This window comes from Numida meleagris, chromosome 1, assembly GCF_002078875.1.
Source record: "Numida meleagris isolate 19003 breed g44 Domestic line chromosome 1, NumMel1.0, whole genome shotgun sequence".
In the NCBI taxonomy this organism is placed as follows: Eukaryota; Metazoa; Chordata; class Aves; order Galliformes; family Numididae; genus Numida; species Numida meleagris.
Window position 1 is genome coordinate 119,643,332 of NC_034409.1, and position 22,962 is coordinate 119,666,293.

Genomic DNA, 22,962 nt, shown 5'->3' on the forward strand with positions numbered 1-22,962 from the left:
TTCCCCAGCACTTCTTATGTCTGCTTTCAAATGAGGCAGTTGGTTGTGAACTAGCAGGAGGGGTAAGAAAAGAAGACATCTGCTTTCCCAGATATCAAAACCAAACAGAACAGAAGTAATGTGCATTTGCAGTTCTAGGAAAACTGCTCATCCTTCTGCTTTCCTACTCCTTTTGACTAGGGTATGCACAGGATGAATAAGAAATTGATTGTTAAAATTTTTTTCTATAAAATTGCATCATCTGCTTCTGGATACTTCAGGGAAAAGGAGAACTGTAGCGATGTTCTTTTGCCTCATGAAAAGCCGTGTCAAACTGACGGCTGTGAATTGCGCATTTTTTTTAACAATGAAAAAGCTTTTCAAAGAGGCTGCTATAATTGTTGTACTTGAGCAAAAAAAATCATCTTGGTTTCAATTGATTTTTTTGCTGTTGTTGTTGTTGCCCTACTTAATAGGTTATAGCCTGAGGCCAGTGTCTTGATCTGGTGAAGTCTGTTGAAGCTGTAAGTTAAGTTTTGTGAGAGTATCCTCAGAGTATCCTCCCCCTTTGCAGTAATACTTGATGTTCTTTTCAGGTATGTGAACTTGATATCATCTTCAATTTTGAAAAAGCCTATTTTATTCTGGATGAGTTCCTCTTGGGAGGGGAGGTCCAGGAGACTTCCAAGAAAAATGTTCTCAAAGCCATTGAACAGGCAGATCTTCTACAGGAGGTAAGCAAATCAAATTTCTCTGGAGAAAGTATCGGCATGCTAGATTGTGGTTAGAAAAAGCTACCACTTCTTTGAGCTTGTGGAAGGTATTTTCTGGCATGCTTAGCATGTAGTTACTGCTTAGTTGTTCTAATTGTGCAATACTACTGCATTATCTGCTCTCTCCATCTTGTTTGGCATGAATGTATTGTAACCTACTGTGATTTTGTGTTCTGCTAGAAATGTAAGTGGCTGTTGTATGTGTATATCTAGATAATTATAGATTGTGCAGCTTTTAATTTAGTTTTGTTCACATCTTTTGTTTATTTTTATTAATCAGCAATTAGTTTTTTTGTCATACCTGATGCATGTTCACTTCTTTACTGTTTCATTGCTGAAATCCAGAAGCTAGACTCTCTTCTTTGAGACTCACTCAGGTATAGTTCTTTAGATTCTATAGACCTTCTTTTCTTTTCTGCTATAGGTTGCTTACTCTGGCACGTTTCTAACTTTAAAGTTGACAAAGCAGTAATAGTATTGCCACAGAAACATTTGGGTTTTCACCTTGAATGCTTTTGTACGTTATGAACTTGGAAGAAATATAGATTGCATTTTTTCCTACTTTTTCTTTCAAAACTATTTAATGGGGAGGAGTTCATTGACACAGAAAATAACGTTTCCCTCTTGTTTCTCCATCTTGTACTTTCCTTTATAATTAATTGCTATAACTTTGAGGTCAGCATTAATGCCTTGAATGTCTAAATGAAATTCATGAAATTCTAGTAGGCTGAAGAAATTATCAGTCTTTGTGAGAGTCAGTGAAACATGGTTTAGCAGAGATGATGAATCATATTTTAAACATAACCAAAAGATACTATATAAATGTTAGCTGCTTTATTATTACAGTTAATATGAACCTTCCATTTGTTAACTTGCCCAGTCAGTTTATTGCTTAATTCTCATGTGAACATTCTGTTTTCAGCTTGTTGAATGTTGTATTATTAGGATGCGGAAACACAAAGTTCTTTATCATTGTAGTTGTATCTGTAATCCTTTCAGAGTACAGACAAAACCAGAACATGTTGAAGTTCTCATCTGTCAGCAGTTAGATGCTATTATGAATAGGGCCAGCATTACACAGATCTGTTAGCATCTTTTTTCTAGGAAGGAAATACTTGCACAGACATACAACTTGTGTTCTAAAGAAGTTTCAGCTGGACCTTTTTTAACACTTAGAAGGAATTATTTTAACTGGAAGTCTTGTTTCAGATTACAAAGAGGGGGGAAAAAACCCATCAATTTTACCTTAAAATCTTTTGCTGTTCTTCATATAAAATCAGATATAATAGGTTAGTTACCTATTCCAGTCTGTCTCCTGCAAATGCAGAGTTAATTACATATAAATTGAAGTTACTGTATTTTCTTAAACTTCAAAGCCCGTAAGAGTCTTTTCACCATTTTCTTAGGGCTCTTCTAAAGCAAAAACTAGGAATTAATTACTGAGCTTGTCCAAGCAATTAGCATTCTCTTTTTAGACTTATATAACATAATTTCAAGTTAATAGTGTGCACTCAAAAGGATGTATCACTTTTTCAACTGGAGACTTTTCCCTAATGCTGTGATAGCATTACCTTGGTCCCCTTTACTCCTGAGACTCTTTACTCTTCTCCCTCTCTGAGATTTTCTTTGTTCTATCAAGGTTTATTAACTATTTTCTGAATAAATTGGAATTCAGCAGTTGATCGTGGCTCCACTGTATTCTTATGTTTGGTGTTTATAAGCTAATTGATTTTTCATCTTAGTAGAATTACGCTGGCTGTCAGTCAAGTATGAAACTACTCCATATATATGCTTTTTAGTTTATAAGAACTGTAAAGGTCTGAGTTTATATTTAAATTGAGCTTCCAATAGGGTTAGACTTCTTTTGTGGATGACTTTTTTGTATTAACTGCTACTATGTGCATGCTGAGTCTAAAGGAGAAGGTTGTTAAAATAATAGTTTGCCACAACTGGAGACTCTTTGTATTTCTGTTTAATTTTGCTTCTCAGAATACCTCAAAGCTACTGGAATGAAATGTGTTTTGATTCCAAATGCAGGCCTTTTCTTGCAGGGCTATGGTGTGTTTGTTTTTGACCATGTCACATTGTAATTATGTGCAACAAAAGGACTTTTATTTGGACCTGAGATCTCGTATTGCCTAATTTAAAAATTATTAATCAGTCTTGAATACGCAGCATTATTAATTAGTAGTTATGCATGTATTAATGTATGAAGCACCTTACAGATCAAAAGCTGAACAGAATATTTACACAAAGGAAAATCATTACAAATACATTAAGTGCCTGTTTGAGTAACGTTAAAAGGAAATGCAGAGGCATAAATTGCTGAATGGGGAATCAGTTCTGAATAGGCTTGCATACTTGAATTCTTGTGGCCTTTTTCCAGGATGTGCTTCTGTTTCTGAGCACCTGCTTCAAGGTATCATTAATTTTCTTGGTGCTGTGCAGTCCACTTAATGCTAGAGTGCACATGACTGAAACATGCTAACTTTTTAAGCCTTCTTCCCCTTCAGTTTCTTGTTAGCTCTTAGTATTGCAATCAGTTCGGGTACTTGTTCCCTGCCTCCTTTTCATTAGTGCCTGCTATAACTTATCAGTATTCAGTTGTTAATACTGACAACGTTACCCTGTGAGTGATAGTAAAAACTATTCCAGTGTTTGCATGCTTCATTGGAAATCTGTCGCTAGGAATACATCTTTTGAAAACACTGCTGTTGTGTGTCTTGTTTGATAATTGTTCTTTTGCTATAGAAATTTTAAATGCTTAACTGGGGATTACAGAGACAAGTGGTTCTGAAAAGGTGGTATTTCATGAAGTCAACTCAATTATGCCAGGAGAAGAGTATTTGCACATGGAATATATCTGCGTGTGAAATGTATACCTGTGTTCTTTGGAAGAGCTAAAACATGTATGATTTCATGGTATTTAAAATCTTTAATGCATGAAACTCAACACAGTCCTTTTACGGAGTGGATCCATTTTTTTTTCCTCTTAAAAAATTTATTTGCTGTATTTACTTGGACCATCAAATAAAACTAAAATGGTGCTTGGAACTGTGCTAAAACAGTAATATTCTAATATATAAACCAGGCAATTATATTTGAAATCGAACTTGCACAAAATTGCTGATCTTCATTTGAACTAGGTGCAAGTTCCTAAACATCAGTGAAAATTCTTTTGGGTATTTTTTGTATGTAATTTTTGATTATTTCAGAATTCTCATTTTTTTTTCCACCATTATTCTTTTGATATGCTTTCAGTAGTCGATTGCAGAATATCTAAAATATTTTTTAAAACAGATTTTTGTTTTGAAGATCTCGATGAAAATGTGCAACTATTCACAAGTCACACTTTTTCATCACTGCTTTACTAACAGTTGAAAATGTAGAAGCTGTGTGAATGTTTTAGCTAGGCTCTTGCAGTTTGCCTGTATCTGCTAGTCCTTCCACATGAAGAATAATAGCTACACTATGAATCAGCCTCGCTTTGCTGTTTTAAGCCCTCACCTCATCCTGTATACAGAATGGTGCTTAGTCTGTTAGTAACAGCTGAATTGTGGAAGATGCTTAGACCTACTATGTCGATTTCAGTATTAGAATGGGCATCTTTGACATTGAGAATTTGGTCACAAAAATGTTCTTCTTGGGGATGAAATGTGCTAATTGGAAACTCTAGGCTTAAAGGTGGTACAAGGTGTATTAGATTGTTCTTGGAACGTGAAAAAATGTAGGAATGTTAGCATTAGCACTGACAAGTCCACAGTGGGTGGGAGCGTAAGGCTTTTTTGGTCTGGTTTGGGAATCAAAGCACCTGTTTCTTATGATTCTTCTGAGAAACTTACGATAATCAATGTTACTAATTTAGTCTTGACTTAATATTAGCTCTTAAGTATTAACTATTGAAAGAGACTTCCTTCATAAGTTGGCAGTGATGTTCTGTGCTTTTGCGATACCTGTGTGCCTCTAAGCATGAAACGAGTATGTAACAAAACCTTTATTACAGTGGAAATCTGTCTGCTCTAATTATGGAATATTCTTCATGTGCAACTTCTGACTCGGTTCTAAGTAGACGACTTGGTCAGCTTAAGACTGCAGTTCTTAGAACACGTGTGCTTGATTTTATAAATAGATAATGGTCTCTAATTTCATCTTTGAAGATGTTTGTAGGGACCTGTATGGCAGGTACTGTGATTGAGAAAAGGTATGCTGTTAGTTGATGACGTAAGGATTGGGAAATACTCAAAGTCTGTGTTGATTGGGAATCTTTGTCAGCTCTTGGCAGAAGTTGTGGTTGTATTTTGGTAGCTTTGCTAAAATGCAATTAAGGTTTCAGTCCCAGAAGAATGTTGGATGTATGGCAGGGCAGAGTTAGTCATGTGGTGAGGTTGCTTGATGTTTTGGCTTACGTATGAAGTGTGTGCCTTGTCTGCTTCTGTAAAAGTTCTTGACTCTTCATATATTGATCAAAAAAGAAGGTGATTTTGAATATGGTGCTGATTAGAGACAGCACTTAGGAACCTAGAATGAAACACTTCCCATTTTCTGTGATCGGTGTGAGAAAACATACTTGTTCATGAGACACGTAAAATAGATTGACAAGTGTCTTAGGAAAGTATGTTAGAAAAGAGTTCTCATTTGGGAATGTGCATGTTTCCTACCTTCTTGAGGTATTGAGTGTCTTCTTAATTGTGCTGCTTGAAATGTAGGTGCTTGTAAAGTAGTAGGTGAAAAATGCACATATGTGGAAAATGGCCTTTTTTTTTTAAAGATACTTTGGCCTTGACAGATTCTTCTTTTTCTTCACAGTCTTGGGAATAAAAAGTTTGTTTGCTTGTTGTTAAAGACTAGCATAGCTTGTCACTAAACATATTACTCAAAATCGTATGTAAATGGTCAACTGCTTTTTTGTTTACTTTCCCATGTGGGTTGGACAGATGTTTACTTCATTCAGAAAAGTAACTATTATAGAACATCACTGTAGTCATACATACATTACTGTACATATAATATGCTTCAAATGGAAAGAACCCATTTGCACCTTGTCGTAGGAAAACATGCTTATCAATTTGTTCGTGCTATGGATTTTTATTAATGTCATGAAAACTAGCCTGCTTTTTAAATTCAGGATTCAGAGAATGCAAAGCAAGAAGATAATTAAACACTTTGTAACCTCAGTATGTGGGACTGCTGAAGTCTGGTATCTATGAGTATGTCAGTTTAAGTTCCAAACTTTGTTACCCTATCATCTTTGTGTTTTTTGTTAACTGTTTCACTCTTTGTAGCATTCCGTTCAAGTAAAAAGTCACTTAAAATAGTTACAGAACTGCATTTCTGCTTTCCTATAAACATCTGTTTATTGCTGTCTTGATTTTAAGCTGGTGACAAACACAGAAACTGCCAGCTGTTTTTGAAGATGTCTTCGTAGTTTCTGATACAAGTAATATAAATTCAGCTGGACTTCAGATGGAATGAGCTCTAAGAATATGCATAATCCGAAATCATAGGAATATAACTTCAGAACAAACCTCTAACTACTAGTTGTTATTTTAATAGTAGCAGAAAGATCTGTAATCTTTGATAGCAAAGGTGCTTTCTTACTTAAAATACATAGTTTTTAGCTGTCCTCTTGGTGCTGTAGAATAGGCTTTTCTGCAAATACTTAACAAATCATAGCATTTTCTTTAAAGCGTTAGGAGTTTGTCCAAAAAATGAATAGTAGAGCCCGCATCTCTTTTTTTTTTCCCAAATAGGAATGAGAGGTGGGGAAGCTAACCTCATTTTTTCAATCTCCAATGTCTTCTTGAAAAAGTGGCATTGAGTATCCAGGAAGTTGTCATACAAGGGCTGCTCTGAAACTAATGCTTCCTATTTTATTATGTTGTCCCATGATGTCAGAGGCAGATGGTGATATGGCAGTAGAAGCTGAACCTTCCCACCAATATTCTATTACATTTTATTGCTGCAGATGGTGGCAGAGGGGCAGTCTGTCACAAATGGCATCTGACGTGGAAGTACACATGAAGTAAAGATATGGAATTTAACTCCTCTGTGTAGGGAAAAAAAATGGCACCCACTGACATTTGTTGATGCTTGCTGAATGCTTCTGGAGACCAACGAGGGGATGTGAGCACAGTGAGGGGTGGGTGGTGGGTTTCAGCAGTGGCAGCAGTGGGTCACCTCTGCTGGTGCAGGTTTTTCTGAGGGTAGAATGCAGGCTCTTTCTTGTTCACTGCTGGTGAAAATCCGTAGCTCGTGGTGGTGACTGTATTGAAAAATAGTGCTGAGAATATGCTCTGTCACACAGTGTTCTTTTATCTGCTATAGTTTCCTTGGAAATGAAAGGGAGGCATTGCTTTCAGAGCAACTTAGGGATCATACTTCATCCCCTTACTGTTCTGAGACTGCCTTTTTTTTTTCCCCTGGTAACTAAGAGGGTGTGTGATTTGCCTTCTTTCTTTGCCTTTTTTTGTTCGAATGCAGTTATGTTTTTAGAAATTTCTCACTTTTGGGGATGTCAAGAAGCTTAGGACTTCATTATCATAGGTTTGCAGGCTTTGGTTTCTAAATGTTTTAGAAATCCAGTTGTCTTTCCAGAAATGGTCAGGTCTTACTCTGTCCTTCACTTTAAATTGAAAATGATAGAAGTCAGTTTGCGCTTCATCTTTTGTGCAGACCTTTAGCAGCTTACTTCAATAAATCTGTCTCCACAATGTTTTCTTTTCTTGACATCTTTGTTTGGGGTGTGTGCATGTGAGATGTGAGTAATTTTATTCTTTTAAATCAGAAGCTGATTGGAATATTGTGAAGAAGGCATCTTCCATGGAAGTGTTTTGTGTGCATTCAGTTTGTTTTGTAAATTGAAACACTATGAACAGTTATTAGTATGATGAATTAGTACAAGTTGAGTTCCTGCTGTTTCTGGTAGATATTCAGTGCGCTCTCTGATATGAATTCCAATACTATTAAACAATATCTACTTCACAAAGCTTTCTGTAGAGTTGATTATTTGTTGATATAAGCAATTCTTATAAAACTGTTAAGGGTATATTAACAGTGTACTGAACTGATACTTAATAGTTCTATTAAGGATATGATTATTATCTCTGTACACTGAACTCCTGATAGTTTTTTTCAGAAATAGTTTTCTATTGCTTTTCTGTAGAAGCAGTGCATCATGGTGATATGAAAATTTTAGCTCTGCTGAAGAAGCCATAGTTGTTCTCAGGAGCTTGGTTGCGTGCTTTCAGTCAGTAAACAATAAATTCAAAGAACAGTTGCACAAGATTTCTTGACAGTAAGGGAGTATCTTCAGAATTCAATGCCCCTTTTAAATGGGCACATAAGTCCGCATTCTAATAGAATGTGTTTCCTAAATCTCTCAGAATGCTGAGAAGAGCAAAGCTAAATGTTTGAACCTCGAGGTAGTGAGAAGAAAATTCTATTTTTTCCACTAGTATCCCTGATGGTGCATCATGTTGCAGTACTACTTAGTACTACTGCTTAGTCCTGCACTAAAACTCTCACAACCGGTGGAAATGTTACTAGAGCTCCACTGAATAGTAGATGAAAAATGTATGAATGCCCTCAGGTGGGATCCCACGCAGTTCAGTTTTTTTGAGTTCTTGATTCTTTGTGGTTGTAGCTGTGTGCATTACAAATGTTAGGTGTGTTGCTGGTGTGTTTGGGGGCTCTGTTTTCTATTGCCAGTCTGAGAAGAGTAGATGTTTTGGTGTTGGCCGTCAAAATACATTGGATGTGTACGTGTTCTAATCTTATATTGAATATTTGACTTGAAAAGGCATAAAAAAGATTTCTCAAAATAAACTTGTTGACTGTAAGCCTTCTCAGACTAAGTACGTTTGACTGATGTATGGATTAATGTGAAAATGTTCAAAATGTTCAAATTCTTGCACCAGTCATTACTGCATGAAAATGACAGGCTTATCACATACAACTTGGCAAGTAATGATGGTAACTGTTAGAGGAGTAAATGCCATTACATAGCTCTTGAATTACGTTGTTTACATTAAAGTGTGGTAGCTAAATTGAATGCAACTTTTATCTCCCTCCGTGGAACATATCTTGGGTAACAATGTTAGTAACACTGTGAAACAGTCGCCGGATTAAATATATTGATATCATCCTGTGCTATTATGTTCTCAAAGGTTACACTACTGAACTGATTTTAAGTTCTCATCAAGCACAGGTGAACCTTCCTAAATAACTGTAGAGCTTATTCTTTAAGGTATTTATATCCTTTAGCTTGTTAAGAAATGAAAAATGAACTAATGCACTTCTTTAATGCATCGTCTTGGAATCCTTGAACATATGTTCTTTATTGATGCATTTGTTTTCTTAACAGTAGACTTTTAGTAGGACCTAATAAAATTGTATTAATGAGTAACTATAGCTGAAGTAAATCTAAGTTAACTAACTGAACTTATTTTTGTATATAGTGCAGAATATTTTTCTAACTTTTATTTTAAATGGAAATAAGCTGTAAATAGTTTGATTTTTCTTTTTTAAAGTAGATGGTATTACATTTTCACTACTGCTTGATTTTGTGTTTGTAGAGCCAGAATGAAGACTGGGGAGGTTTGTCTGAGGATATCTTATGATTAAGAGCAATCTAAGACATTAGCCCTTTTGACCCCCATCTAGACGATTGGTAACTACGAAGTTTACCATTTTGGTGGCATGGATTAAATGGGTGCTATGCAAAGACTGTTGCACGTGTAATTAAATCCTTGCAAGGGTAAACAAAAATGGGTGATGGGCTTAACCTTCTGCAGCACTTGCATGATGGTCTTTGAAGAGTGCTTTGAGTGTTCCCTGTTTATTTTCCTTTTTTGTACTAACTGCATCAACTTGAAGCGTCTGACTTCTACTAGCTTTCTTTTGGTGTTGATAATTAATGGGATAATGCAAGTTAGAGAAATGGATACCAAAACTAATAACTAAACTGATGTTTGGCTTTATTTACTTACAATCAACCCATGCAAAAGTGTGTTTACTGGAAAATGAGCTGTTCACATGTGCTGTGCAAAGAAATTAGGCCCTAAAAAGACTCGGTGCTGCTGCAGTTGACTGCTTCTTTCTGGCCTATCAAGTGCCAGATGCTGCATGACAAAACAAAGCTTATTTGCATATATAGTGCATTGCAACATATTTTTGTCCAAAGCATAAATGGAGTACATTGTGGCTGTCCCACTAATAAAGGTAAGATTTTATCTTAAATAAGGCAAGTTTAAAACACATGAAAATGATTTACTGGAGGAAAACTTAATTAGTTTTGCTGCTGCTTTGATACCATGATATACAAGTAGTTCAGTAAACAAATTGGCTTTTGTAATGTGGAACTGTAGTAATATAATTTCACATGCAGCTGTATAGATACTAGGATTTAGTTTACAGGCCAAAGGAAATTATTGTAATAGACAAATATTTTGTAACGTGTTCGTAATCAAATTCACTGTTGTATGGATAGTTTTGTCATTTAAAAGTTACTTAGTATATACTGTGGTTGATCAGTGTTGCGGAGTGGGAAGTAACTAATATGCTTGCATATTAGACCTGTAGAATTATGGCAGCCAGCAAGAGTCACTAGCTCAAAATAGAATTACTTAGATGTATCTGGACATAATCTAAAACTAGAAGAAAACCTAAATGGTAAAAATTGATTTTTTTCCCCCCATCTTTCTCTGCACAATTATTGTTTTCCCTCTCCTTCATGGTAACAAGCTTATACATAAGGGGTGATTTTCATGGTGAGGTTAGTATTTATTGTGCAAATGTAAAAATTTGTTTGTGATTTCAATAAGTATAGATAAGTTGGTTTAGACCTACGCTAAGCATAGTGCTTTCACTGAGGAGTGCTAATCTATTTTGTTGACTTAGACTGCTACAGAAAGTAATTCTGGAACATGCAAGCTCAAGCTTATAGAATGCTGGGAGACTTGAGTTTTACCTACAGATTATGTCCTTGATGGATTCCCTGTACGGGCAAGGTTTTAGCTGTTCAGATGTACTTTGTCCCTATTGATTTAAACAGTGTTATTAGCAGTTGCCCATGGACTCCTTTCTGGCCTATACTTCTTCCTGTAAGGAGCAAAGCAGCAGTCACTATGCACAGAGGATGACTTCTGCTTGTGTTGTGACTCTACAGAATTTGGACAAATGGGAATAGTGTCTGCTGTGGTGAGTGGAGAGGTGAGCAGGTAGATGACTGCACATCATGTGAGAATAGTTTGCCTGCTGGAAGTTACCGCTGCTCATTGAGGGTGTTCATTGTTAAAAAAAAGAAATACCAGAGATAAAGGAGGAGGTTGGCTGGGAGAAGGAGGAGCCTTTGATTCACAAAGCTTCTGTATGCGGATTATCCTGATACTTAACTAAGAGGTTATACAGGTTCAATTTACTTAATCTGTATTACTCTGTCAAGCATAAACATGCACTAAAAGAGTAGAACTTGGGTTTTTGGGGGTTATTTCAGAGAGATTTACTAGGGTTTTGAGTTCTGCCCATGTTAAGTTATTGCAAGCATGATAACACATACTCAGAAGTAGTCTATTCTGTACAGAGTTGGGTTAAATTAACCATTTTATAACAGTGGTCTGTGTATCTGTGTTTTAAAAGGCCAGTGTTCCCCAGATGTTTTGTCTTGACTCCTGTCTGCTGTGCACCCTGAAGTCAGTGTAGTTAAGTTCTATTTTACTTAACGTTATATTGCAGCCCTGTTATTGGCATGAGTCATGGGAGTGTGTTAAGGAGCTTCAGGAGCAGTGGACTTAGAGAGTTTTCAGTTATTCTTTCTCTTTCTTCTATGCCCAACAAACTATGTGGCCATACTAGAACTGGATTTCAGATCAAACTCATTCTATTTAAATTTTTCGTTTATAAAAAAACATACAGTCAGCAGCTTTTGTTTTCCTCGTTAACAACTTAGCCCTGCAAACATTTGTTCAAAGAGCTGTAAGAAAGAAAAGTGCTGCAGGAACAGGGAGGAGTGGAACTGCTTAAGTGCTGTTACCAAGGAATCCGGATGATATGGGATGTGACATGTCTCTTATGATAATGTACTCTGGTCATCCCTTCAGAAATTCAGCCCAGCAGTTTAGGAAATGCTTTCCTTAAGCAAAGGGGAATAAGTAATGTAAGCCTCTAGTGGCAGTGCAAGACTGGAAGAAAATGGAAGAAAACACTAATGAATCTTAATGTGCGTAGTGTGGCAACCTGCCAAACATGCAGACACTGGTAGAGGACAGCTCACTGACTTGTTAGAACTTTGGCTTCACAATATGGAACATGCAGCAGCAGTGTTTGCTTAAAGCATCTGTGTTCATGTGTTGGGATAGTAGAGCCTCCAGTGGATGTTTAGAATCATCCTTCCTTAAAGATTAAACTGTTAATTCTTTGTGGCTCACTTTGTAGCAGCTGATTGGCAGACATAATGCACTGCCTCCCAGAGTGATTATCACCTCTGATCCAGCAGATCAGAAATAGCAAGTGAGGAGCTGGAGGCAGCCACCCTTATCCAGTTACAGTTCATGAAGTTTCCGTGGGTATATTTTCTCCTGCTTTTGAGAGGGAGGCAGGCAGGTCACTGCTGATCTGCTGTTGTATCCTTCTCTGTCTGTTGAGGTAATGTTTTGGACCCAGATAGTGTGCATATGATAGAATGTTTTGCTGAGGAAGACTTGCATGATGACAGCGGTTTCAGACTGAGTGTTGTACTGACTAATTTGTATCAGTCGTGAATGCTTTTTTGTTTAGATCCTCTGTGTATAGGAAATTGCAGACAAGATCTTGACTTGGAGTTGGCACTGGTGTGGGATTGTACTTTGTTTTTCAACAGTATCATAGCTAATAGTTGAACGCTTCCAAGATCTCATGAGTTTTTCTAGGCTCTCTGAGGAAACACATTGCTTACGAAGGAGAGCAGACCTTTCCCAATAACTATGTAATTGCAGCTTCTGAATACTTAACAAAGGAAAGGTTGGGATGCAGATGCTCTACTATTTTGAAATCCTTGAAACTTCAAGTGAATAGCAATTTTCTAAAGCAGCTTCTCATTAGAAATATTTCTTAATAAAGACTCAGAAGTAGAGTGTAAAAGTAATTGCTTCTGAAGAATTGCTGAACAAGTGCTGCTCAACGTTTATCTCCTCCTACTGTAAGAGCTTTGTGTTTTTGAACAGAATAATTCCCAAACTGCAGTGCATTCCATGATGCATTTTTGTCTGTTGTTCTTGCTTGAGGTTTGTTTAGATGCTAGGGGGAAAAAAAAAATCATCAAGTCTTTATTAAAAGGTAGGCGCTGTATTGTTTTGCCTGCGTGTTAGCATGGCTTTCCTTCATTGGATTTGTGCTGGTTTCAATTGGAAAAAGGTTGAAAGTAAAACTTACGCAAGCTTTACCTGACAAAGGAAGCATGCCAAGTATTCATGAAGTCTGTTTCACCGTGGGAAGTGTTCACACAGCAGTGCAAAACATTGAGCTTGAGGAAGCTTGGTTTAGGCATAAATTATTTCTTTATTGGCTAAAGGAAGGAGTGTTTTCTTGTCCACTGCAGACATAAAGTAACTTAAATTGTGGCTGAGAAAGAAATGTGAGTAGAAATTGGAAAAAATTCAGTGATAATAATGAAACATTTGAGTAGATTGCCTGGAGGACATTAAAAAGTTTCCATTGCTGGATGCCTTTAACAGATTAAATACTTCTACATAACGTTGCAGGTATGCTGTTTGGAGGCTGGATTAAGTGAAGTCCCTTCTAGTTTTAGTATGACTAATATTTTTAATTAGGCTTAGTCATGACAAAATTGGTTGAGAAAATTGTCAGTAGAGCTGGTCTAGCTAGATAGTTCTGTGACTCAAAAACTACAATTTTTCTAATTTAAAAGTCTCTAAGAACTTGGGCTGAAAATTACAGAGTTTTACTAACTTCTAAAGCAAATTGCGAATGCAAATATCTGTTTGAAAAAGACAAATTCTAGTAACTAGAATCTAAAAACCGTGTGTGTAAGTCAAATAAGCAGTGTATATTCAAATTTTTAAAATAAGTGATGATTTTTTAGAGATAGTATTTTGTTAGTTTGACATTGTATTGTGTTGTAAGAACCTCCTCTGTAGCTGCTAGATAGACTTAGAAAGTCATTAAAACAGAAAGCTACCTGGATCTAAGGACGTTCCTCAGAGGTTCAGATGTAGCCTGAGGTCTGCACAGTCCCATACAAGGAAAGCAGTGTAACCTAGATGTTGGTCACAGAAGTTGACATCTGTTCTTTGCTCCCCTCAAGTAGGTTTTCCGGTATTCGGACCTTCACTTCTCTGGAGGCTGTTTGGCTGGGAATGCTGTAACAAATTTAACAGGTCACAGCTGAAGCATGTGAGGTATTGTAGTTCATAGGATCAGAGAATGAGATTGAGTTGGGAGAGAAATCAATGACTTACTAGTTCCAGCCTCTCCTTGCTATGTACAGAGACGCCTTCCACTAGAGCAGGTTACCACCAACCTGCGTACTGCCTGGCCTTGAACACTCCTAGGGATGGGGCATCTACAGCTTCTCTGGGTAACCTGCTTTAGTGCCTCATCACACCCTGAGTAAAGAATTTACTCCTAGTATCTAATCTAAATCTCCCCTCTTTTAGTTTAAAGCCATCACCCTTGGTCCTGTTATTACACTCCCTGATGGAGTCCCTCTCCAGCTTTCCTGTATGTCCCCTGCAAGTACTGGAAGGCTGCAGTGAGGTCTCCCCAGAGCCTTCTTTTCTCCAGGCTGAGCAACCCCAGCTCCCACAGCCTTTCTTTGTAGGAGAGGTGCTCCAGCCCTCTGATTGTCTTTGTGGCCTCCTCTGGACCTGCTCCAACAGCTCCACATCCTTCCTGTGCTGGGGGGCCCCAGGCTGGATGCAGTACTCCAGATTGGGCCTCACGAGGGCAGAGCAGACAGTAACAATCAACTCTCTTTTGATGCAGCCCAGGATGCAGTTGGCCTTCTGGGCTGCAAGTGCACAGTGCTGGCTGTGTCAAGCTTTTCTCTGATTGGAAATAGTTTGTCAATTTTATTTTCCTTTTTGTTGTTTATCAGGCTACTGCAGCACCAGACGCTCTCTGTAGTTGTGTCCTAGGATGTCCTCAGTGGGATACAGAGGTCTCACTGAAACTGCAGTATTTTCCATTTCACAATATTGCTGTTATCATTTCATCTCAGTTACTGTTGTCTTCCATTTCATCTTTTAGATTCACCTCTACAATGTCAGTTTATTGCTAGACTAGTTGCAGGTGGTGTTTGCATGTTCCATAGGCTAAAAAGCTGGCAGGAGTGAAATGACCGTTTTCTTCCTGTTGCTATCTAACAATCTATCTTGCCTTATCAGTAGACAATAAATTTCTGTCAAGATGAGACAGTAATCCTCTAAGAGTAATTTGAGTCAGTCATCTAATTTTGTATACCAGGATTTTCACATCAAAGAGCTTTCATTCTTTAAGCTATAAACAATTGAAAATAGGAATTGGGTGGAGAGCACCTGGGGAGTGTGCAAAGGAGAATAGAACAGTCAAACTTGTGCAGTAGTTTGAAAAGTACTGAAACTGGAAGGTAACTAAGTGAATAAACAAAAAGAAAAGGAACGCTTCCATGTCCTTGTTTGTTGTTGTCAGTGTAAAACTGATAGCAGGTAAAAACTGAAAGTATAAAACTGTAACAGTTTGTCATTTTAGATTGCTACAGTATGCCTGGACTTTAGTTGTCCTCGTGAATGCATGTCATGGTGGCAGTGCGAGTAAAGCAGAGGATTTCCCAAATCTTCAGGAATGTTTTATCTGTGGAGACTTCATCAGTTCTAGTGTTACTCTAGTGGCTCAGAGCTCCTGGGCCACACTGGGGCTAGTACTGTATACTGGCAGCTTGAAGTTGTCTCTTTCAGTTAAAAATACGCCTAAATTCTCCTGCATCTTGATTTCTACTGTAAACTGTCACTTCTCTTTAGTAAGAGGGTTTTAAGTGTTGAAATTCCATTTGTAATTCACTGCCGTACACAGAGTTCTACCCCAAGTCATAGGAGACTTCATATAACTTGTTAGCAACTGTCACTTGAGATCTGTTGGATTTGTAGTTGACTTTCTCATAATGATTTTAAGTAACTAGTATGAAATAATGTTCAGATTACTGATACTGACAAAGCAGTATAAATCCTGTGAACGTTCTAGTGTATTTTTGGGGGGATCTTTTCTAATTGGCAATAACCTCAAAACATTTGAGCTTAAATGCTTTGTGGATAAACTGAGATGACAATACTGCTTAGAAATGAATGAGACGGAAGAAATAGATTGAGAAGTCACAGGAACTTTCTCATTTTTTTTTCGAAGACTCCTTTTATTTTCAGGGTGTGTTGTTAAATTAGTTTGAAGATTTAAATTGGTACAGAATGAAAGAGGCAGAGAGGTTTTTCCTCCTGGAAGATGCTTAATTGGCATATCCAGAACATATACTTCTCAGTAGCTGTTGATCACAAAATCTATCTTCAGGGCACTGATTTTTGTATGAAAAATGTTGAGTATTGTGTGATTTCTAACTCATCTGTCAACAAATTGTGTACTAACTTTCATGCTGATAAAATAAGAGTTGGGGTATTAAGTTCAGTGGCATAATTGAAAAACAGGGAACTTTGCCTGTTGAGATAGGTGTCTCAGATTCCTCCCACTTTCTAAACAGGCAATCTTGAAAAGAATGGTAATTTTTATCTCGAGTAGTCCCCCCTGCTGCATCGTCGTGGCATGGTGCTGCTCACAGTTGCATTCTGCAGGCCTGTTACCAGCGTGTGCCTCTGTGAGAGGGAATATGGTAGATGTCAAAAGTTCATGCAGTGTGCTGCCCTGCCTCTGATAGCGGCCAAAAGTTGGTGTCTGCCGAAGGAGCCAGCATGTAGCAGATGCATAGGGTGAGCCATCTCTGGAACTCGGCCTTAAACAATTTTTGTTTGAGAAGAAACACTGGACTTTTGTAATACAATAATTACAATGTGAAGTTCTGTATGTTGGTGCTGCCAGCATACAATCATGGGGGAGGGGGGTAAAACCATTATTTCCCCCCTTAGACTTGTCAAAATACAGTATTTTATTTCTGTATAAAATGTCCTTTCGTGTCAGGGATACAGGAGAGAATCTTTTTTTTTTTCCTTGCATATCTGTCTACCTTTCTATTGTGTGTAAGAATATGTACATTTCTTTTGTAGCCACGCCATGAATACTTTAATGTCCCAGTGTACTAAATGGCTTCATTCATCATGCATGCAGAATTTCAGAGGAGATAGACCTGTGCCTTACTCATGACAGAACATTATCATCAGCTTGGTGAATCCAGTCATCTTACATCTAATAGAATACCACAACCATTCTCTGCTGTTGTACTTTCCTTTTCCCCTTCTGTTTTACAGTGTTGTCTCTTCACATGTCTCATTTCAACAAAACTTGTGCTTGTCGGCATATGGTTTAACTTTTTTATTGTGTGTAAGCTTGAATTCTTATGCTTAAAAGTTCTGTAGAATTGTATGAACTAAACATCTATATACTGCAACACCTATACTGTAACACTACTTGACCTGTGTTCGTAGAGTCATACAATATTCTTTTAAATGAGTTTTGGTGGTATTGAAACATACCATTACAATCACTAGATATTTACAGAAAAATTAGTGAAGGAGTAGTAGTGTGTGGAACTGATACATATGTACACACAAGTATTAAATGTTGCACATAATTCTGCATGGACTGTGCATCTTAATTAAGATGCTCATACCAGTATCCTTTTCTAAAGCTGGTACAATAGTGTGACTTAGCCTACAAGAGAGGGAAGATAGAATTGTTAGAGCAATAAAAATGACTTGTGTAAATCTGGAAGTTACGTTTGTATTTCAGTGTTCAGAACACTGGTGTCAGTAAACAATTGCTGTTACTAAAGGAGAGAACCAAGCTCACTACCTTACAGGTATGGGAAGGATTTTTAATACTGGAAATAGGTCTCCTTCAGTTGATACTTGCAGTTTTAAATGCGGAGTACACTATGTATCAGCAAACTGCCACATGCATAAATATGATGAACTTTCAATTAAAAAAAAAAGTGGGCAGAGTGGAGAGCGCATACAGTGCTCCCTCTGTTTGGCTAGTAGAAGAGAATATTTTGTGACACAAAACTAGTACTATTTTTGAAAATTCCTGAAATGTCATTAGCAAAGAGGTGGTTACTGAGGTTGACTGCAAGTAGCTAGCTCTGCATCCTATATGTGGTAATGCACTACATTTCAAATGTTAAACTGACATAAAGATGGGTGATTTAGGGGATGGGACAAAAGATTGGGTTAGACATGCAGCATTCTGAAGTTGTAGAAAACAAGATCATAGGAGTGGTTTTCCATTTCCAAGTTTGCCTTTTTTCCTAAGACATTAACAATGTGTCTAAATGTCTGGTTAATGCTGCTTTAGCCTGCATTATTTCATGCCTGTTGGCTTAAAATGCTGTGCATTGAGCTGTAATGAGATGCTGTTTTTCTTGTTACCTGTATACAGCTGCTTGCTTCTAAATGACTAGGTAATGAATTAGCTTTCCTGGCATGTTTGAAATAAAAGTATTGCATGCACTTCTGTCTCACGTGAATGGCTTTTTTCCTCATCTGTGTTGTGATATATTTCAAATTTGCATTGTTTGCCTTGGGTGGTTCTGAGCTGCAGGTAGGGTATAATACTGCAGAATGTATTCCATAACAATTGCATAAAATGTTTGACATTTCCTAAGACAAGTAACACAGACAAAATATAATATAATCCATTTCATTTGTTTCTTAAAAGTCATAATGAAATTATTCTAGCAAAACACACTAGCTTTTAGATGTTAACTTCGAGATAATATTGTCAGTGTGCACATAAGAAGGCACGTGTGCTTCAAGGCTAGTGCTGTAGTATTGAAGCAGTAACATCTTCCTGATTTTTACCGGTGAGGTCTACCTGTGGGCAAGTAGCCAATGTCCTTGAAGTACATTGCTTTAAATTCACTGTCAGCTGAGGACCTTGATTTATTTGAAGAAACTTAATCTTGATTGAAGTATACGCCTGGTGAAAATTACCTGCAACTTCAACCAGGCAGCAGAGATGATAATGCTAAACTGCTCTAAAGACGGTAGCAGTGGTGCACAGTATTTCTTCAGAGTTATGGAGCAACTTTTTGTGTGAAATTTAGTAAATACACTGCTTCTCCACTGGCTAACGGTCAACTTTCACTCTTGTTTAATCTATTTAAAACTTGGAAATAATGTTTTATTACAAATACTTTCAAGGCCTGAAATCCTTGAAGTTAAATTTCGTGGGTTTTTTTCCCACTTGTATTCTGTTGCTATAATTGGTTTAAAGTCTAGAGTTGTTTTGGAGCAAAATGCCTTGAAGTTTTTGCCAAGCGATGAGGCATATCCTTTAAAATGAATGCAAAAAAAGCATTAGAGCCTTCCCTTCACGCGGTGTCTCCTTCTGGGGGGATTTCTTTTAAAATACACAAGTAAATCTTTAAGCCTGCCATACTGTCTGTCTTTATCAAGGTCACCACGTTCTAAGAATATTTAAATATCGCATCAGTGAGAAAACCCTACGTCCTTAATATCCTGAGTACTTTGTGTCCTGTTTAAAGTTGCTTCTTTCTCTTGGAGTTTTTTATTTGGAAGCCACCTCAGAGTGCTCTGCAGTGGCCTTTTCCAAGCACTGATTTATTTGCAAGTGAATTTGCTATAACATATTAATCGCTTTTCCTTCGATGTTAGTCTTACACGTTAATTGAACTTAATGAGGATTGTGAATGTGATCATGTTGTGCTACACAGTCAAAATTGGTAGAGACATGTTCTGGTGTCTGCAAGATTTAGGGCTTTTAATTATGTATTTTACTGACAAATTATTGTTAAAAATATTTATATAAGAGTTGAAATGTAATTTGTTTGCTGCTTTAACTGTTATCTGCCTTCTTCCTGCTTCATGACATGTCTTGTTTTAGGATGCTAAAGTAAGTTTATTCATACTCTGGATATTAAAACTACTTAATGTTTCCATAAAGACACAGTATCCCTTTTTTGTTTACTATCATATTGTTAATAAGGATTGAAATGTGCCATCTAGGATACCAAAGTACTTTTTTTTCCAAGATGCTGTAGGATTAATGAATACAAAACTGATGATAACTCTTCGGAATTCTGTATAAAGCAACTTGCTCTGACTATGAACAAAGCTTTCTAAGACTAGAATTAACCTAAAATTCTACCTGGCGTAAAAGAATTCAGTTCCAATCCTGCCAGTTCCTCCACTCTGGTCAGCTTATTGACACCAGCTGTACCAAGGTACCTTGACTTCATTTTATATAAATGAAGCACGGGACCAGCATAAAAAGTCGTGGCTCTTTATAAAGAATGTGAGGGATACTTTGTCTAAGTAGCATCGGTCATTTCATTTGTCCATTTATTCATTCTTCCCTAGCAGAGACCCATGAAACAATTTACCACAAACATAACTGACAAACTTCATTGCAGGATGCTTCCCCATCCTTCCCCCAGTTCATATCTTTATTACTGGGCTGCGATTTGTTCCCTGCTGGTGCGTCTCAATTGCTTCTTTTTATTATGCTTAAGGGCAATAAAATCTGCCGGCTATTCCTGTGAACCATGACAATCTAATTAACAGCACTTTGAAAAGTGCAGCTAATGCCATGTTTGCAAACTGCAGCGCTTTTATATTTTCATGTCTTTCAACTTTTCTTTTTTAATTAAGCATCTTTCATACTAACTCTCATGTATGGTACTGTTCAGTAGACGTGCAGGATCCATTCACCACTGTCTCAAATTTTCCCTCCGTAGGAAGCAGAGACCCCACGTAGTGTACTTGAAGAAATTGGATTGACATAAGTCTTCACTTCAGCTGATGACATCTCAGTGTTTCATACTGTAAATGTTCACTGCCTTCATTGTAATGTTTAGCTAATGGTGTAAGATGCTGTTTGTCAGTATTACTGTTTTGCTAAGCTGCTTCATTCAGGCCTACAAGGGAAATACTCCTTTGAAAAGGGAACAAGAAATTCAAGGCCAAAAATCATAAATGAAAGGGAATTAGATTTAAATTGACTCAGTGTCTCTTCTCACTGCATTTATAGGAAAAAAAAATGCATTTAATTTCAATAAGCGTACTGTTTTTATAAGCAAATGACTTCAGGAAATAAATGTATCATTGACATAGCATATCTAAATGAAAAGAATACATGGACACCTTCAAGTATGAAATGTTGTAGAAATTGTGTTTATGCAACCAAAGACTTTCTGTTCATCTGCATTTTTAGTCAATAGTTGCAGTAATTCTGCTTTTTTTTTTTTCAGTTAATGCATTATGATTGGAAATAACTGTTTACTTCTGAATTTGCCATTATACCAAAGAATCCTGTTAGGATCTGCATATCCAACTGGTTAAAACTGTTAAGGTGACATTGCTTTTTGCAAGAACGCTGCAAACTGATCATTTACTAGCAGTGAAAGTGTATTTACATGTAATTATCTTGATCAAAACTGTGCAAGTTACTATATTAAAAAGGGAATGCATGTACTTGAGAAAAAATATCAAAATAGGGAAACTATTTTTAAACCAGTAGTGGCTTGCTCTGAACAGAAACACAAAAAAGGAAGTAGCCTTTTTGACTGTATAGAGAGGTACATAATGAAAATAGGATACTTTTGAACATGGGAACTTTACGAAAGGGAGTTTTTATGGTTTTCTTTTGAACTCTACAAATTAATTTGTATTTATTCGTGTTTTGTAGTTATGCTTAAATGGGTGCATCAGCACCTTTAAGAAAAAGTGTCAGCTTAATTTTGACTACTTTTCTTGACTTACACCTTTCACATGTGACACATCCCTTAAAAACTGTGCAGTAGAACCAACTAATTTGCAGTGAGAATTTTGTATACTACATTCATTGCAAATTGGGTAAAGTGATATGAAGTAATTGTTGGACGTTTCTTGCAGACTCTCAGAAGTTGTACATTGGAACTCTTTCACTTGAAGAAATTTGATGTATGCTTTTGAGTTCTGAGAAGGTAGTGGCACACTTTGGAGTAGCAGAGTGCTGCTGTGTCTGTGCATGGTCCCTGAGAATGCTCAGCTTTGTTTCTTTCTCTTCCTACCCCAGTGACTTCACTGTAGAATTCAAGTAGCGCCATACGCGTTTTCACAAAACTTAGCTTTGGCGTTGTTGCTGGAAGCAGTTACGTGGTGCTAGCACAAGCAGTTACACAGCCAGCTGGAGAGCTAGACTGATGGCTCAATCTGATCTAGACTAAATGCAACCCACCAGCAAAGGGTTGGCACTGACACTTGTTCCCTGATCCAGATCCCAGTAGAGGTGCTGGTGGCAGCAGAGGGGCTGGCCAAGGCAGAAGCGGGCTGGGTCTGGGGCTGCACGCTTCAGTGGCCATGCCAGAGTGGAGCCTAAGAACTCGCAGCATGCAAACTCGTCCATTTAAGCCATTTCTGGCATTTAAATATACCAGATTGCTAGAGACCATGTTTAACGAAAGGCACACAGAAGCAGTCATTTGCATTTTCCCAGCGCACAACGGCAGGGATAGATGAGGTTCAGGCGGTGTTAGAAGGACCCTCGGTGTGAGATTGAAGTTGTGAAATTACCTTAAGTCAAACCTGAAGCGATTTCCTCTGTATTAAACATTTTTAAAGTTTACACTGTCACTTGTATGTGCTTGGCTGGGTTAAGCTTTGTTGTGATTGTGACAAATAAACTGTTTGACCTTTGTTGTACTGTCCCATTGGTTTAGTTGTAATAAATGTCCATTTTTACACCGTTGCTTTGTGCTTACATGTAATTAGTTCTGATTTTTTGCAGGGGGGGAAAAAAAGGCTACTCAGTGCGAGCTTAAAAAAAAAAAGAGGGAAATTTTATTACAGTGCTTAACTTGCTCTTGAGCACTTTATTAAAAAATGTGCGAGAATACTGTGTCCAAGATTAGTTATTTACATCCATTTTAATTCTACAGAAAGCAATAAATTAGCAAGTTCTTTGGAAGGCTTATCACATTAAACATGGAATTGATTAGGAGGGATGGTAAAGTGATGCGGTAGTCCCACTTCATTTGAAATTAAACCACGTACTGCTGGCTGAGAGATGGTTCTAGATGATA

At 37.3% G+C, this 22,962-nt stretch overlaps 1 protein-coding gene across 8 annotated transcripts in view; it reads left to right on the top strand.

The window, feature by feature from the left end:
- AP1S2 (adaptor related protein complex 1 sigma 2 subunit) overlaps nucleotides 1–22,628 on the top strand; it is a 33,033-nt gene extending 10,405 nt beyond the window's left edge. For 3 of the 8 annotated variants that reach the window (XM_021409821.1, XM_021409774.1, XM_021409767.1), the window contains 2 exons: nucleotides 576–713; nucleotides 20,638–22,628. In XM_021409821.1, coding sequence (XP_021265496.1) covers nucleotides 576–713; nucleotides 20,638–20,685 — 186 coding nt within the window. In that variant the 3' untranslated portion in view covers nucleotides 20,686–22,628. Of the gene's footprint in view, nucleotides 1–575; nucleotides 714–1,097; nucleotides 6,842–9,325; nucleotides 9,421–16,987; nucleotides 18,389–19,784; nucleotides 19,794–20,637 lie in introns of those variants that run through there. The other 5 variants (XM_021409794.1, XM_021409781.1, XM_021409788.1 and 2 more) reach the window with 5 other exon arrangements.